General features: G+C 41.7%; 1 protein-coding gene across 2 annotated transcripts in view; it reads right to left on the bottom strand.

Annotated features, from left to right (window-relative positions):
* The window catches only part of LOC139745831 (integrin alpha-PS1-like), a 734,318-nt gene that overhangs the window by 137,962 nt on the left and 577,572 nt on the right, over positions 1 to 18,784 (bottom strand). For both annotated transcript variants that reach the window (XM_071656425.1, XM_071656426.1), the window contains one exon: positions 5,515 to 5,723. In XM_071656425.1, coding sequence (XP_071512526.1) covers positions 5,515 to 5,723 — 209 coding nt within the window. The remainder of the gene's footprint in view (positions 1 to 5,514; positions 5,724 to 18,784) is intronic.

Raw genomic sequence — 18,784 nt, 5'->3', positions numbered from 1 at the left:
TCAATTTGGAAGTAACTTCATGTACGCCCGTTCAAATGCAAGTGTTATAACAATTAGTTTGGATTTGATCTGAAAGTTTGCTCATGCTGCTACTCAATTTTGACCTTTTTACTAATTGTCTGTTGATCGTGCAGTTCTTAGATATTTTGCTCGATGCTTCTGTGCAAAAAGTCAAAGGTAATAGGAATATTTCATATATTGTATCAACACAAATAGAGGTAAGTAAAAGAGTTGCGAACATTGAACCCAGCATGCAGTTTATGTACTTTTGCTATTTAATAAAAATGACTTTTTTACTTCTTTGCTAAGGTTCTTAATGTATGTCACCATTTGAGTTGCCTTTCCTAAAGCGTGCAAATCCATTGTACAATAATGAAAGATAACAGTGCATGCCTCAATTTACTCAAGAGTATATTTGTTGCAGTATATCCGTAAATTAATAATTTCAGTAATTGTCTTGACCAAGGATTTGACATGCTGTCACAAAGCACAAGTATTTATAGTTTTGGACATAACAAGCTGTGGTTGTTTCAAAATGATAAGTCAATTATGGATCAGCTGTTCTCTTCATCAATTAATCATTATATACGAAATACTTAGAAAAGCTACAAATATTCTAGTCTCAACATTTTCATCTGAGAGCATAGATAATTATAGAACCTCTGGCAATATTTACAAACATATCGGTTGGGTTTGTTCAACAAAAGTGAACAAATTTTTTATCGAAGCATGTAAATGTTTAGTTTAGCCTAATGAAAAGTATTGGTTTCTTCTATGAATGAGGTTTCGGAGGGTGTTTAGAGAGTGCTATGGTTGTTTAATAAGAGTGCTGATGGAAAGAGAGGTTGTTACGGATGTAAATCTAGTGTTTTGGAAAGAGCAGAGTGGTGATAGTTTGAATCTGTGTGAAGGATAAAGTCTGAGAGAACTAATGAGCAGGTTATTGGTTCGCGTTGATGTGATAAGTTGTGGTGATAATGTGAGAAGTGAAGTGTTTAGAATCTGGGAGTGGATCTAGCAGGATGGAACCATGGATGTCGGAAGGATCATAGGGTGGGGGAGGGAGGGGTTCTGGAGCGATGAAGAATTGTGAAGTCGAGAACATTATCTCGGAGAAAAAATGGGTATGTTTGAAGGAAAAGTGGTTCCCAAACAATTGTACGGTTGCAAGGCTGTGCTATGGATAGGGTGGTATGGCAGGAGGATGAATGTGCTGGAAATTAATGTTTGAGGATGTGTGTGTATTTATCAGTATGTAAGTAAGGGTAAGAGAGAATGTGGAAATAAAAAGAGGTGTTGAGAGAGCAGAAGAGGTGTTTTGAAACGGTTTGGGAAATGCAGAGAATGAGGAGAAAGATGACCAAGAGGATATATTGCGAGGTGGAGGGAACAAGAAGAAGGAGACCAAATTGGAGGTGAAAGGATGGAGTGAAAAAGATTTTGAGATCAGGGCCTGAAATAAAGGAGGATTGGAAGGTTAGGTGCAAGGAATAGTAATGATTAAGCTCCAGATTATGTATTAACCCATCTACAAGTTGACTGTCATGGGAATTAATCAAGACAATTGTAAACATTCACCTCTCTGTCACCTTTACCCCCCTGGCCTTTATGCAATGGTACTATACATGCATTCCACCAATCCTCAGGCACCTAACCATCATCCATGCATACAGTGTCCATCCTTACCAACAAATACACAACATTCATCCATACATTGTAAATCCTTATGAACAAATAAACAACAAAGTCACCTTCTTTCTTTAGAAATTTAACTGCAATACCATCCAACCCAGGAGACTTGCAACATTTCATCTTAAGCAAAGCTTTTACCACCTCATTTCTTTTCACCAAACCACTCTTCATGAATCTCTCACTTAGCATATCAACCTGACCCAAACACCCTACATCTGCCACTCTATCATCAAACACATTAAACAATCTCTGAAAATACAAAGTCCATCTCCTCACTTCATCACTACCTGTTATCACAACCTTTTGCCATCTTCACTGATGCCTGTATTTGTTCTCTTGTTTTTTACACATCATTTACCTCTTACTCTTCCTAATGATTGCTGATACTCGCTCACCCCAACTTCATTTGCCCTCTTTTTCAACTGCTATACCCTCCTCTTGACCTCCTGCCACTACTTCTCTGTAAGTACTGCCCAAAGGTCTCTCTTTAATCATGCAAAAGCAACTTTACTTCTTCATCCCAACAATCATTACCTTTTCCAAATCAGCCCATCTCCCACCTTTCACATGACACATCCATCTCTTGCACATGCTATCACTGCTTCCTTAAATACCTCCTTCTTCATCCACTCCCCTTGCTTCATTTACTTTTACCTTTTGCAATTCTATATTCAACCTCTCCTGATATTTCCAAATCAACCCATCTCCCTCCTTTCACATGACACATCCATCTCTTGCACATGCTATCACTGCTTCCTTAAATACCTCCTTGCTTCATTTACTTTTACCTTTTGCAATTCTATATTCAATCTCTCCTGGTATTTCTTCAAACAAGTCTCTTTTCCAAGCTCACTTACTCTCACCACTCTCTTCTCTCAGATATTGTTTCTTTCCTCAAAACCACTACAAATCTTCACCCTTACCTATCAGACATCCCACCAGCTGCCCCTATCAACATATTCACATCCAAAAGTCTCACTTTTAAACATCTATCAATTAATATGTAATCCAATAATGCCTATGGACCATCTATCCTATTCAAATAAGTATACATGTGTATGTCCGTCTTTTTAAACCAGGTATTCCCAATCACCAGTCCTTTTTTAAGCACACAACCCCCACAAGCTGTCACCATTTCCATTCATAACAATGGATACTCCATGCCCCTTACAAATACCCTCAACTGCCACATTACTCACCTTTGCAAATAAATCCCCCAACATCCATACCTGGTCTATTACATCAAAACTGCTGACACAATCGCCTTCTCAAAACATTTGCTTCTCATGTTCTTTCTTCTCATGGCCACATGCATAAGCACTAATAATCACCCACCTCTCACTTACCATCTTCATTTTTACCCATATAAATCTTAAATTTATTTTCTTAAATTCTATGACACACCACCACAACTCCTGCTTCAGGATTAGTGCTAGTGCTTTCTTAACTCTTGTCCTCTCACCAATCCCTGACTTTATTCCAAAGACATTTCCAAACCATTCTTCCCCTTTACCCTTGGGCCTTGTTTCACTTCAAGCCAGAATATCCAAGTTTCTTTCCTTAATAACATACTTCCTATCTCTCCTATCTTACTCATTAGACTACATCCACACAAATTTAGACACCCCAACCTAAGCCTTCTACATAAGTGGGAAGTCTGATCACTATTTCATGGAGGTGAAGGTGAAGATTTGTACAGGTTTTTGGAAATTAGGAAACAATGTTGGTGAGGAGAGAGTGAAATTGGAAAAGAGCCATTTGTGAAGAAACACCAGGGGAGATTGAGTTTGGAATGGCAAAGGGTGAGAGTAAATGAAGCAAGGTGAGTGGGTGAGGAATGGGAGGTATCTAAGGAAGCAGTGCAGGCATGTGCCAGACATGCGTGTGGCATGCGAAAGGTGGGAGCTGGGCAGATTAGAAAGGGTAGTGACTGATGGGAAGAAGAAGTAAAGCTGATAGTAAATGAGAAAAGAGACATTTGGGCAGTACTTAAAAGGGAAGGAGTGCAAATTATTGGGGGATGTATAAGAGAAAGCAGCATGAGATCAAGAGGAAGGTGCAAGGATTGAAAAAGAAGGTAAATAAGAGTTGGCATGAGCAAGCATTAGTAAACTTTAGGGAGAATAAGATGTTTTGGAAGGAGGTTAATAATGTGCAAAAACAAAAGAACACAAAGGAACATCAGTGAAGGGGGCAAAAGGCCAAGGATTGAATAGTGATGAAATGAGAAGCAGATGGAGTATTTTAAAAGACTGTAGAGTGTGTGATGATTGAGTGGCAGATGTAGGGTGATTGGGTTAAAGTGGTATTCAAAGTAAGAGTCAAGGAGAGAAATTTGGTGAAGAGAAAAGAGGTGGTGAAAGCCTTGTCTCAGATGAAATGTGGCAAGGTAGCTGGAGCGAATGGTATTGCAGTTGAATTTATTAAGAAAGTTGGTGACTATGTCGTTAATTGGTTGTTAAGGATTTTCAGTGCATATATGAATCATAATGAGGTGCCTGAGCATTGATGAACTGCACATATAGAGCCATTACATGTAGGCAAGGGGGATAAAGATAACTGTTCAAACTACAGAGGTATAAGTTTGTGGAGTGTAACTGTTAAGTTATACAGGAGGGCATTGATTGACAGGGTGAAGGCAGGCACAGAGCATTTGACTTGGGAGGAGCAATGTGGTTTCAGAAGTGGCAGAGGATGTGAGGACCAGTTGTGAGAAATACCTAGAGTAACATTTATGACATTTATAGATCAGGTGAAAGAATATGACAGGGTTGATAGAGATGCTTTGTGAAATGTCTTAAGAATATATGGTGTAGGAGGAAAGCTGCTATAAGTATCTCTATCAACCCTGTCATATGCTTTCTACAGATCTATAAATCCTACTGTTTCTCTAAGTATTTCGCATATACCTCTTTAAAGCAAACAAGTGATCCACACATCCTCTATCCTTCTGAAGCCACTCTGATCTTCCTAAATCTGAAGCTATGTACATGCTTTCACCCTCTCAATCACCACTCTCCCATACAACTTACTCAGTATATTCAACAAATATATATCTCTGTAGCTTGAACACTCACCTTTGTACCCCTTGCCTTTATACAGTGGCACTCTACATGCATTCTGCCGATCCTTATGCATCTCACCATGATCCATACAGACACTGAAAATCCTTATCAACCAATCAACAACATAGTCACCCTTTCATGTTATGCATGGTTTTAACCACCTCTACTCTCTTCGCCAAACCACTTTCCATAACTCTATCTCTTCACATACCTTCCCAACCTAAACACCCTACATCTCCCACCCAATCATTAAACATACTACATCTCATCACCTCATCACCCCCTTCATTGATGTTCCCATTTGTTCGTTTGTTTTTCTCACACTACTACCCTCCTTCCAAAACATTCACTGATGTTCCCATTTGCTCTTTTGTTTTTCTCACACTACTACCCTTCTTCCAAAACATCATCTTACTCTCCTTGAGGTTTATTGATATACACTCACCTAAACCCTCATTTGCCTACTGTTTCACCCCCCCCCACCTTCCTCTTGATCTCCTCTTTCTCTCTCCCAATCCGTTTGTGCTCCTTTCCTGTAGGTACCTCCCATACACCTCTCTCTTCTCTTTCACGGACAACTTTACTCTGTCATCCCACCAATCATCACCCTTTCTCACCTGCACACCTCCCACCTTACATTTGCCACATGCATCTCTTGTGATACACAAATTTCTTTTTACATGGATGAGTTCTCTAAATCTGGCAATGTTCAGTCTGATTAAAGATAACTGTATTATCAAATGAAACAAGTGCTCACCTAAATAACTGTATTTGTCCACAGGAGAATTATTTTCAGTAACTGGACCAAAATACTGTGTCTTGTCCTTGAGTAAAAAGTCATCTGAAATATTGGAGGTGTGAACTGTCCCTCTCCATGTGTAAGGTCCAGGCACCCCAAGTACTGCCTCGTCATCAAGCAGCAAACCACTGGTACCTGCTTGACAGAATCCATACTGCTGGTGGCCCCTAGAAATTATAAATAAGTATGAAAATAGAAACTCAACAGATATTCCTAGAGTAATAATTCAAATTACATCAGGAACAGATGAGTCAGTCCAATATCATCTCAAACACAAAAATTAAATAAACAATGCAAATCTCTTGAGAAAGGAAACTTTTATTTATCTCTGAATCAAATGGATGAGAGGAAGAGAGTAACTTTTCTTTAAAAGATCACTGTAACTTTATAAAAAGTCTACAAACTCTGAAGAATATATGTTTTGAAGCATGAAAAGCTCTTACTCTCAGGGGAAGTGTCCTGTTAGACATGAGAGATATCTTAGACCTCTGGAAGTTAGAAACCCTGTAACCCACTATCTTTGTTATTCACCTGCTAGGTAGTTAATGACATATCTTGAAATGGGTCTGCCCTCTCACCAATCAACAACCACAAATCAATGATGGATTCATCATTCCTAGGTCATGTGCTGAGATGCACCCCATTATTCTTGGTGATTGCCATTGGCTAGAGAAAAATTTCTAAAGAAAAGATAAAAGCAAGAAACACATTGTTATGAACCTGCGTGTTCATTGTGTCTATGGTGTAGAAAGCTGTATGTTATAGGTAAGCCATGTTGTGACCTGGGGGTCTCAACGGATTCCTCGGCCACTCCCACGCCAAATGGCAATTAAAGTCGTGCACATTGCACCGGCCCACTAATTATTCCTCTGGTTGCGTTGTCAAGTGACCCGGGGTTAGCCACTAGGTCATGCCTAGGAAAGGTCGCCCCCTCCTCCTTGTTGCATTGTCAGAGATGCAGGGCTGGGCCTTAAACAGTATGAGGGCCAGACCTTAGGCCTCCAGCCACAGTCAGGATAAGGGTGTGACAATCAGTCTTCTGACCAATCAAAAGTAATTGTTGGTCATTCCTCCCTATCGTAGTTGAGGCTGGCAGGTCAGTGAGGGGCTGGCTGCCCCTCCAATAAAAGCGTGGCTGTGATTCCTTCAGCCATAACATGCCCGGCAGGTAATGTAGGTTTTCCTTGTCTCAACCCTTAGCCACTGCGGCCATTACAAGCCACTCCAACCACTAAGATCACAGAGTGATGCGGTGCTGCCCTAGTGTCAGGTCTCAGTGTAACAATGTATTATAACTTGTCACAGAATTGCCCAACAAATAAGTATATCTCATATCATATTTCTATAGTCAAATTGTCATATAGGAAAGAGATCTCCTGATTTGAAATCTTACCTGGAATGTGGAATGTTAAATTTTAAGTGTTAACAAAAATATTTGTACACAATTAATATGCATTTGTTATCTTGTACTCTTTATTTCTTGTATTATATATAGTTTTAATACAGGTGTTTAATTTAATCTCATAACTCTAAGTTAGCGTTATCTAGAGTGCATAACAAATTCATTGGCAACCTTGTCCCAGATTTTTCTTGCCTGAATGGAGTCTCTTTCCTCAGCGATATTAATGTCCATCCCAAGTGCTTGCAGTTTCAACTACAGATACAGAAGGAACAGACTGAACTAGCTAAGATTAATGCACAGGTGCATATAGAAAAAGTGAGGAGTGAACAAGCTAAGCTAAGGGACAGAATGAACTAGCTAGAATCAATGCACAGGTGCGAATGGAAGCTAGCACTGGAACAGGATAAATTATGACAGGGCGCATCACAGTCAGTACCAGTATCTGATTTCATGAGACACACGAGTTTTGTGCCAAATTTTGTGAAAATGACGTAACTAAATTTTTCCATATATTTGAAAATGTTGCCAATCAGCTCTCTTTACCTAAGTTTGCCTTAGTTGATTTTGCTACACCCTTTCCTTGTTGTAGGTAAGGCTCAGACTGCATATGCTGACTTGCCTAAAAACCAGTGACTAATAATGATGTTGTGAAGGATGTTGTGCTGAAAGCTTATGAGTTTTCTCCAGAAGCTTACAAACATAAGGTTAGAGCTAAGAGTAAGACGGCAATTTATGCACACAGTGGCTTCGCTCCAAAAACGTTTGTGAGTGTGAGGAACTTAGAGAATTAATAATACTTGAATAATGCAAGAATAGTGTACCTCCTGAAGTGCTTAATCATTTAATTGATTGAGAAGTGAAGTCTGTTGACAAGGCTGGGGTAGTAGCGAATCAGTACATGCTGACTTGCAAACTTGGTATGGGGAAACTTTTGAAGGGTTTTGATGGCAATGGAAGAACCAGTAATAATGTAACCCTGCCTGAAAATTCTCCCATGCCGGAGGCTCCTAGGAGTCAGAGAAACAACCCCAAGAAGGTTAAGGCTTGTTATAATTGTGGCAAGGTTGGGCACCAGGTGAGGGAGTGCTGGGCTGGGGTGAAGGAATCCAGAGACTCTACCAAGGGTAGGCTGGTGAGTCTCTTCTCAACTTCAGGGCCACCTAGTAATGTAAGAGAGGCTATCCCTGAGGATCCGTTTCAGAGGACTACAACACATTCCTGTTTAAGGGCTATGTAAACAGATGTGAGGTACGAAGAAAAGTGACTATTACGGGATTCTGGTGCACTGCAGTCCCTGATGTTGGATGGCTTGGTGCTGAGAGGAGAGTTTAATGACCTAGTCTTGTTAGACAGGCTGTGGAGGCTCAAGGAAGCTCCACTAATTGATGTATGTGTGTGGAAACAGATCTCTTCATGGGCCATGCTCTCGTAGGGATTGTGGATAGGTTGCCTGTCTCAGGAGTGGACTTTGTGTTAGGCAATGACCTAGCAGGAGGAAAAATTAATCTGCCTGTGTTGCCTATGGGACTGGTGGATTCCATGGGGACAGTGCAACATGAGGAAGAGGTACCAGGGATAATCAGTGAGTACGTGGATGCCAGATCCATGGCAGCTAGCACGGCAGGCTGGGTGCCTGAGGACATAGCCATTGAGGCGAAGAGACTGAAACTACTCTCTGAAAGTGATACCAGTGAGAGGAAGCTGTGTGATACCCTCTCCATTGGTGTAGACTCCAATGAGATGGAGGAATTGAGGACACTCCCTGAGAATGATACCAGCGAGAGGAAGCTGTGTGATACCCTCTATGCTGGAATAGACTCCGTTGAGACAGAGGAACTGAGAACACTCCTGGAGAGTGAGACCATTGAGAGGAAGCTTGTGATACCCTCTTTGCTGGTGTAGACTCCGCTGAGACGGAAAGACTGAGGATACTCTCTGAGAATGAGACCAGTGATAGGAAGCTGTGTGATACCCTCTGTTCTGGTCTGGACTCTGTTGAGACAGAGGAACTGAGGACAATTTCTGAAAATGAAGAGAGTGAAGGGAGATTGTGTGATACCCACTTTTGCTGGTGTAGCCTATGTTGAGGCAGAGAGACTTAGTACACCCTCTGAGGATGAAACTAGTGAGAAGCAATGTGATACCTCCTGTGCTGGTTTCAAGCCCGAACAAGAATCAGTGGGTGAGGTTGATGATTTGTCTCGGACCCATTCAAGAAAGCACGGGATCAAATGACAAGAAGGCATGACAGATGGTCTCAATTCAAGAACTTTGAGACGGGCGACAATGGGCTGCCTCTATTACCCCAACTGGTGCTTAAACAACATGTTAATCATGATTCTACCCCTTTCACGCAGAATGTTCTGGCTTGCAAAGAGGATGATCTAGCTGCAGGTGCCCTGGGGACATAGCGGAGGCAGGGACAGGGAGGAGGAGGAGGAGGAGGAGAGGTTTTCACATCTGACTGAGAAGCGATGGGTGGAGAGGTCTGCCCTCCTGTCGATGCATCCAGAGGGCTGTCAAAACTCACCTAGACGAGTCTCTCTGACGAACTCTGACATCGACGTGGGGAATGCCCTAGTCTATTGCACAGGATCCTTACTGGGTAAGTCCACAGCGAGCTACCATTCTCCAGGAGGAGCTGGACTACATGCTGGAGCACGATCTGATGGAGCTGTGTCAGTCAGTGCAGAGCTCGCTCATAACCCTTGTACCTAAGCCTGACAGGAACTATCAGTTCTGCATCAACTACCACCAAATCAGCAAGGTAACGAGGACTGCTAGTCCCCTTCTTCACCAACAGAAGGGCCCACGTTTTAGTCCCTACATGTGCCCACCAATCTACAAGAGAACTGAAGTGTTTCCTGGGTATGGATGGATACTACAGGATGTTCATCATTAACTTTTCCACAATTACAGCCCCTCTCATAAATCTATTGAAAAATGATGTCTGATATAATGGGAAAGAGCAGTGTAAGACAGCCTCTCATCAGTTAAGAGCAAGACTTTTTAATTGTTCTATTTTGTGGGCTCCAAACTGGTTAGCTGTAGATGCCAGTGATGTAGGTGCTGGTGCTGTCCTCTTGCAGGAAGATGGAGAGAGGGTTGATCACCCTGTTAACCTTGGTAAGAAGGCTAAGCCCAAACACTGTCCCAACACCGAGAAGAAACTCTTATCTTTGTTATTTGCATTATAACACCTGTATAGTTGTGCCCTTTAGGCAATCATCCTAGTGGGTGTACTGACTACCATCCCCCTTAAAAATGTTAACAAGTTCCAGGATAGGAGTCAGAACTTAATTAGGTGGGCCTTCTTCCGTCAAAAGAACAATTTAGAGGTTCATATCATTGTTGGCGCACACAGTGTACTAGCAGACTGTTTATCCCACTCTTAAGAAAATTCTTCTTCCAGGAATTTTCTCCTTTTAAGGCGGGGGTGTTACAAACCTGTGTGTTCACTGTGTCTATGTTGCAGAAAGTTGTATGTTATAGGTAAGCCACGTGGTGACCTGGGGGTCTCAAAGGATTCCTCGGCCTCTCCCATGCCACCTGGGATTTCACACCTCCATGTTGAAAGGAAATTAAGGCCGTGCATGTCACACTGGCCCACTAATCATTTCTCCACTTGTGTTGGCAAGCGACCTGGAATCAACCATGAGGTCATGCCTGGGAAAGGTCAGCCCCTCCTTCTCAGTGCATCATCAGAGATGCAGGGCTTGGCCTTAAACAGTATGAAGGCTGGACCTTAGGCCTCCAGCCAATCACATTTAGGATGAGGGCATGACAATCAGTGTTTTGACCAATCAAGAGTAATTGTTGGTCATTCCTGCCTATCATAGTCGAGGTTGGCAGGTCAGGGAGGGGCTGACCACTCCCAGCTGGCTGCTCCTCCAATAAAAGCCCCTGACAACTGCTTGGCCATGATTCCTTCAGCCATCATGTGCCTGGCAGGTAATGTAGGTTTTCTTTGTCTCAACCCTTAACCACTATAGCTATTACAAGCCACTTTGATCACTGAGTGATATGGCACTGTGTCATGTCTGGTTTGAGTGTAACAACGTATTATAACTTGTCAAAGTATTACCTGACAAATAAGTGTATGTCATATCATGTTTCTAGAGCCAAATTGTCATAAAGGAAAGAGATCTCCTGGTTTGAAATCTTACCTGGAACGTGGAATGTTGAAAGTTAAGTGTTAACATAAATATTGTACCCAAGTAAGGAGCTTTTCTTATCTTGTACTCTTCATTTCTTGTATCATATGAAGTCTTAAAACTGGTGTTTAATTCAATCCCATAACTCTAAGATAGCGTTATCCAGAGTGCATAACAACATTCAGAAAAATGCTCACAAGAGACCACCCTAGAGAGAGAGAGCTTTTCATATTTGAACACTAATTTCTCTCCAGAGCTGTTCTGTCCTGTGAGCTACCAAAGAAGGGGAGGGTTAGAGAAAACTTTCATTCAAAAGGCCAAACATACCAAGAATACCACCCTAAAAGTCCTAGTGGTACACAAGGGTTCTTCAGCCCTGACAATGGCAATCCCAAGGCCACACTAGAACAACCTTGTAAACAACCCAGAGCATTGTTGAATTCCAACATCACCTTACAAAGCAAACTGAGGATTTAGAAAATGTCCAGAGATCTTTCACAGCCCACCTTTGTGTGGTAAGGGAAATACATTACAAGGAAAGACTTAAAACACTGAGGCTATACCCCCTGAAATGCAGACAGGAAAGATATATCATCACCTACACCTGGAAAATCCTTACAGATATTGTTCCCAAACTACATCTGGAAACAACGTCCTAATGGCACAACAGGGATGGAATCTTCATGAAATACTAACTCTGAAATCCAAAAGAGCCATATGCATGAAAAAAGAGAACAACTTGAATATATGGAGCCTAAGAATCTTCAACATTTAACCAACTACCGTCTGAAACAGCATGGGATGCAAAGTGTTCCAAACCAACTAGGCTGTATGGGTTATGTGAGCCTGAGGGTTATGGCTTCCAGCCATAGTCAGATCCCTTTCACACTCAGATTCCTCCCGCACTGACCCACCTCCTACAGATATCCCCTCCCCCTCCCCCATTCTCCTAGTTCCATCCTTAGCTTGACCATAATTTGCTCTCCTGAGTAGTTTACATCTATCAAAAAAAAGACCCAATGTTCTCATCTAATACTCTACCAAGTTAGGCTTTCCCACATTAAATGCACTAACCTCCTCCCTACAGAGAACTTTCAATTCTTCTGTTTATTCCTAGCATTCTACTAAGGGTGTCAAGTGTATTGATGCAAGAAACTGAGTACTAATGATGAGGATTTAAATTTGTTGAATGTGAAAATGAATAATGTTGCAGTCGATGGTATAAATAAGAGACAATGGGTACCCAGTATCATAAATATGAATGGTGAACAGTTTGTGAAGTTGTGCACTGAAAAAGAACTGGTGACAGGGGAATACTTGGCTGAAAAAGAGGGACATACATAATTATACATGGGTAAGGAAGAAAGACAATATGAGGGCATTACTGAATTATATACTAAATGATAGGTGTGCAATGTGGATATGAATGTGCTGAGGGCTGTTGATGAGTGTCTGATCATTACCTGGTGGAGGCAAGGGTGATGGTTTGAGATTTTTGAAAAAGAAGAAATTATATGAGTAAGTAAAGGATGGTGAAAGTGAGTTTGGAAAAGAGACAGGCATGAAGAAATAACCAAGAAAGATTGGGTGTAAGACGGCAAAAGATGAAATTAAATGAAGCAAGAGTAGTGGGTGAGGAATACGAGATATTTGGGGAAGTTGTACCAGCATGTAAATATTAAATCAAGTAATCTTAAATCAAATATGAGGAAAAGCAGGTACATACATGTGAATAAAAGCATTTACATTTCCTGGAAGGAGGTGAAAAAGGAGAAAGTGAAAGGAAAATGGAAAGAGTATTTTAAAGAACTGATGAATGTGGGAGAAGGGGAGGCAGCAGTTGTTACATGCATGGGTATGGAAGATGGAAGGAAGAGGATACAAGAGGTAACTTTATTTTTTCTATATATGATAGAGTTGATAGAGATGCTCTGTGGAAGGTATTAAGAATATATGGTGTGGGAGGAAAGTTGTTAGAAGCAGTGAAAAGTTTTTATCGAGGATGTAAGGCATGTGTACGTGTAGGAAGAGAGGAAAGTGATTGGTTCTCAGTGAATGTAGGTTTGCGGCAGGGGTGTGTGATGTCTCCATGGTTGTTTAATTTGTTTATGGATGGGGTTGTTAGGGAGGTAAATGCAAGAGTTTTGGAAAGAGGGGCAAGTATGAAGTCTGTTGGGGATGAGAGAGCTTGGGAAGTGAGTCAGTTGTTGTTCGCTGATGATACAGCGCTGGTGGCTGATTCATGTGAGAAACTGCAGAAGCTGGTGACTGAGTTTGGTAAAGTGTGTGGAAGAAGAAAGTTAAGAGTAAATGTGAATAAGAGCAAGGTTATTAGGTACAGTAGGGTTGAGGGTCAAGTCAATTGGGAGGTGAGTTTGAATGGAGAAAAACTGGAGGAAGTGAAGTGTTTTAGATATCTGGGAGTGGATCTGGCAGCGGATGGAACCATGGAAGCGGAAGTGGATCATAGGGTGTGGGAGGGGGCGAAAATTCTGGGGGCCTTGAAGAATGTGTGGAAGTCGAGAACATTATCTCGGAAAGCAAAAATGGGTATGTTTGAAGGAATAGTGGTTCCAACAATGTTGTATGGTTGCGAGGCGTGGGCTATGGATAGAGTTGTGCACAGGAGGATGGATGTGCTGGAAATGAGATGTTTGAGGACAATGTGTGGTGTGAGGTGGTTTGATCGAGTGAGTAACGTAAGGGTAAGAGAGATGTGTGGAAATAAAAAGAGCGTGGTTGAGAGAGCAGAAGAGGGTGTTTTGAAGTGGTTTGGGCAAGGGTGTTTTGAAGTGGTTTGGGCACATGGAGAGAATGAGTGAGGAAAGATTGACCAAGAGGATATATGTGTCGGAGGTGGAGGGAACGAGGAGAAGAGGGAGACCAAATTGGAGGTGGAAAGATGGAGTGAAAAAGATTTTGTGTGATCGGGGCCTGAACATGCAGGAGGGTGAAAGGAGGGCAAGGAATAGAGTGAATTGGAGCGATGTGGTATACCGGGGTTGACGTGCTGTCAGTGGATTGAATCAAGGCATGTGAAGCGTCTGGGGTAAACCATGGAAACCTGTGTAGGTATGTACATTTGCGTGTGTGGACGTATGTATATACATGTGTATGGGGGGGGGGTTGGGCCATTTCTTTCGTCTGTTTCCTTGCGCTACCTCGCAAACGCGGGAGACAGCGACAAAGTATAATAAATAAATAAATAAATAAATAAAAATATTTATCCCTGGGGATAGGGGAGAAAGAACACTTCCCATGCATTCCCAGTGTGTCGTAGAAGGCTACTAAAGGGGACGGGAGCAGGAGGCTAGAAACCCTCCCCTCCTTGAATTTTAACTTTCTAAAAGGGGAAACAGAAGGAGTCATGCAGTGAGTGCACATCCTCCTCGAAGGCTCAGATTGGGGTGTCTAAATGTGTGTGGATGTAACCAAGATGAGAAAAAAGAGAGATAGGTAGTATGTTTGAGGAAAGGAATCTGGATATTTTGGCTCTGAGTGAAACGAAGCTCAAGGGTAAAAGGGAAGAGTGATTTGGGAATGTCTTGAGAGTAAAGTCAGGGGTTGGTGAGAGGACAAGAGCAAAGGAAGGAGTAGCACTACTCTTGAAACAGGAGTGGTGGGAGTATGTGATAGAATGTAAGAAAGTAAACTCTACATTGCTATGCATAAAACTGAGAGTGGTTGGAGAGAGATGGGTGATTATTGGTGCCTATGCACCTGGTCATGAAAAGAAAGATCATGAGAGGCAAGTGTTTTGGAAGCAGCTGAGTGATTGTGTTAGCAGCTTTGATGCACGAGACCGGGTTATAGTGATGGGTGATTTAAATGCAAAGGTGAGTAATGTGGCAGCTGAGGGTAAAATTGGTGTACATGGGGTGCTCAGTGTTGTAAATGGAAATGGTGAAGAGCTTGTAGATTTGTGTGCCAAAAAATGACCGGTGATTGGGAATACCTGGTTTAAAAAAAGAGATATACATAAGTATACATAAGTAAGTAGGAGAGAAGGACAGACAGTGTTACTGGATTACGTGTTAATTGACAGGCGCTTGAAAGAGAGACTTTTGAATGTTAATGTGCTGAGAGGGGCAACTGGAGGGATGTCTGATCATTATTTTGTGGAGGTAAAGGTGAAGATATGTAGAGGTTTTCATAAAAGAAGTGAGAATGTTAGGGTTAAGGGAGTGATAAGAGTAAGTGAGCTTGCAAAGGAGACTTGTGTGAGGAAGTACCAGGAGAGACTGAGTGCAGAATGGCAAAAGGTGAGAGCAAATGACATAAGGAGAATTGGGGGCTGGAATGGGATGCATTTAGGGAAGCAGTGATGGCTTACCCAAAAGATGCCGTGGCAAGAGAAAGGTGGGAGGTGGGCAGATTAGAAAGGGTAGTGAGTGGTGGGATGAAGAAGTAAGATTGTTAGTGAAGGAGAAGAGAGAGGCTTTTGGATGATTTTTTCCAGGAAATGGTGCCAATCACTGGGAGATGTGTAAAAGAAAGAGGCAAGAGGTAAAGAGAAAGGTGTAAGAGGTGAAAAAGAGGGCAAATGAGAGTTGGGGTTAGAGAGTACCATTAAGTTTTAGGGAGAATAAAAAGATGTTTTGGAAGGAGGCAAATAAAGTGCATAAGACAAGAGAACAAATGGGAACATCGGTGAAGGGGACAAATGGGGAGGTAATAACAAGTAGTGGTGAAGTGAGAGGGAGATGGAATGAATATTTCTAAGGTTTGTTGAATGTGATTGGTGACAGAGTGGCAGATATAGGGTGTTTTGGTCGAGGTGGTGCCCGAAGTGAGAGGGTCAAGGAGAATGATTTGGTAAACAGAGAAGAGGTATTGAAAGCTTTGCAGAAGATGAAAGCCAGCAAAGTGGCAGTTTTGGATGGTATTGCTGTGGAATTTATCAAATAAGGGGGAGATTGTGTTGTTGACTGGTTGGTGAGAATATTCAATGTATGTATGATTCATGGTGGTGACTGAGGATTGGCAGAATGCATGCATAGTGCCAATGTACAAATGCAAAGGGGATAAAGGTGAGTGTTCAAATTACATGAGAATGATTTGGTAAACAGAGAAGAGGTATTGAAAGCTTTGCAGAAGATGAAAGCAAGCAAGGTGGCAGTTTTGGATGGTATTGCTGTGGAATTTATTAAATAAGGGGGAGACTGTGTTGTTGACTGGTTGGTAAGGGTATTCAATGTATGTATGGTTCATGGTGAAGTGACTGAGGATTGGCAGAATGCATGCATAGTGCCAATGTACAAAGGCAAAGGGGATAAAGGTGAGTGCTCAAATTACAGAGGTATAAGTTTGTTGAGTATTCCTGGGAAATCATATGGGAGGGTATTGATTGAGAGGATCAAGGGATGTACAGAGCATCAGACCCGAGAAGAGCAGTGTGGTTTCAGGGGTGGTAGAGGATGTGTGGAGCAGTTGTTTGCTTTGAAGAATGTATGTGGGAAATACTTAGAAAAACAGATGGATCTGTATGTAGCATTTATGGATCTGGAGAAGGCATATGATAGGGTGGAGAGAAATGCTCTGTGGAAGGTATTAAGAGTATATGGTGTGGGAGGTAAGTTGCCAGAAGCAGTGAAAAGTTTTTATCGAGGATGTAAGGCATGTGTACAAGTAGGAAGAGAGGAAAGTGACTGTCGGTTTGTGGCAGGGGTGCATGATGTCTCCATGGTTGTTTAATTTGTTTATGGATGGAGTGGTTAGAGAGGTGAATGCAAGAGTTCTGGAGAGAGGGGCAAGTCTGCAGTCTGTTGTGGATGAAAGGGCTTGAGAAGTGAGCCAGCTGTTGTTCGCTGATGAGAAACTGCAGAAGTCGGTGACTGAGTTTGGTAAAGTGTGTGAAAGAAGAAAGCTGAGAGTAAATGTGAATAAGAGCAAGGTTATTAGGTCCAGTAGGGTTGAGGGACAAGTCAATTGGGAGATAAGTTTGAATGGAGAAAAACTGGAGGAAGTGAAGTGTTTTAGATATCCATGAGTGGATTTAGAAGCAGACAGAACCATGGAAATGGAAGTGAGTCACAGGCTTGGGGAGGGGGCAAAGGTTCTGGGGGTGTTGAAGAATGTGTGAAAGGTGAGAACATTATCTTGGAGAGGAAAAATGGGTATGTTTGAGGGAACAGTTGTTCCAACAATGTTATATGGTTGTGAGGCATGAGCTATAGATTGGGATGTGCAGAGGAGGGTGGATGTGTTGGAAATGAGATGTTTGAGGACAATATGTGGTGCGAGGTGGTTTGATCGAGTAAGTAATGAAAGGGTAAAAGAGATGTGTGGTAATAAAAAGAGTGTGGTTGAGAGAGCAGAAGAGTGTATTGAAATGGTGTGGTCACAGGGAGAGAATGAGTGAGGAAAGACTGACAAAGAGGATATATGTGTCATAGAAGGAGGGTATGAGGAGAAGTGGGAGACCAAATTGGAGGTGGAAGGATGAAGTGAAAAAGATTTTGAGTGATCGAGGCCTGAACATACTGGAGGGTAGGAGGCGTGCAAGGAATAGAGTGAACTGGAACGATGTGGTATACCAGGGTCGTGGTGCTGTCAATGGATTGAACCAGGGAATGTTTATCGTCTAGGGTAAACCATGGAAAGTTCTGTGGGGTCTAAATGTGAAAAGAGAGCTGTGGTTTTGGTACACTACTGAGTGTGAACGAATGTGGCCTTTGTTGTCTTTTCCTAGTGCTAACTCGCTAGCACGCAGGGAAAGAGGGGTGCCATTTCATGTGTGGCGGGGTGGTGGCGGGAATGGATGAAGGTAGCATGTATGAATATGTACATGTGTATATATATATAGTTTTTTGAGGGTATTACATTATATATATATATATATATATATATATATATATATATATATATATATATATATATATATATATTTTTTTTTTTTTTTTTAAACTATTCGCCATTTCCCGCATTAGCGAGGTAGCGTTAAGAACAGAGGAATGGGCCTTTGAGGGAATATCCTTACCTGGCCCCGTTCTCTGTTCCTTTTGGAAAATTAAAAAAAAAAAAAAATGAGAAGGGAGGATTTCCAGCCCCCCGCTCCCTCCCCTTTTAGTCGCCTTCTACGACACGCAGGGAATACGTGGGAAGTATTCTTTCTCCCCTATCCCCAGGGATAATATATATATATATATATATATATATATATATATATATATATATATATATATATATATCTTTTCTTCTTTCTTTTAAACTATTCGCCATTTCCCGCGTTAGCGAGGTAGCGCTAAGAACAGAGGACTGGGCCTTTTTTGGAATATATATATATATATATATATATATATATATATATATATATATATATATATATATATAAAAGAAAGAGACAGGAGGTCAACAGAAAGGTGCAAGAGGTGAAAAAAAGGGCAAATGAGAGTTGGGGTGAGAGAGTATAATTAAATTTTAGGGAGAATAAAAAGATGTTCTGGAAGGAGGTAAATAAAGTGCGTAAGACAAGGGAGCAAATGGGAACTTCAGTGAAGGGCGCAAATGGGGAGGTGATAACGAGTAGTGGTGATGTGAGAAGGAGATGGAGTGAGTATTTTGAAGGTTTGTTGAATGTGTCTGATGATAGAGTGGCAGATATAGGGTGTTTTGGTCGAGGTGGTGTGCAAAGTGCGAGGGTTAGGGAAAATGAGTTGGTAAACAGAGAAGA

The sequence above is a fragment of the Panulirus ornatus genome, chromosome 63 (assembly GCF_036320965.1).
Source record: "Panulirus ornatus isolate Po-2019 chromosome 63, ASM3632096v1, whole genome shotgun sequence".
NCBI classification, from domain to species: Eukaryota; Metazoa; Arthropoda; class Malacostraca; order Decapoda; family Palinuridae; genus Panulirus; species Panulirus ornatus.
The sequence above is the reverse complement of the archived record's forward strand: the minus strand, read 5'-3'. Positions and strand labels throughout refer to the sequence as shown.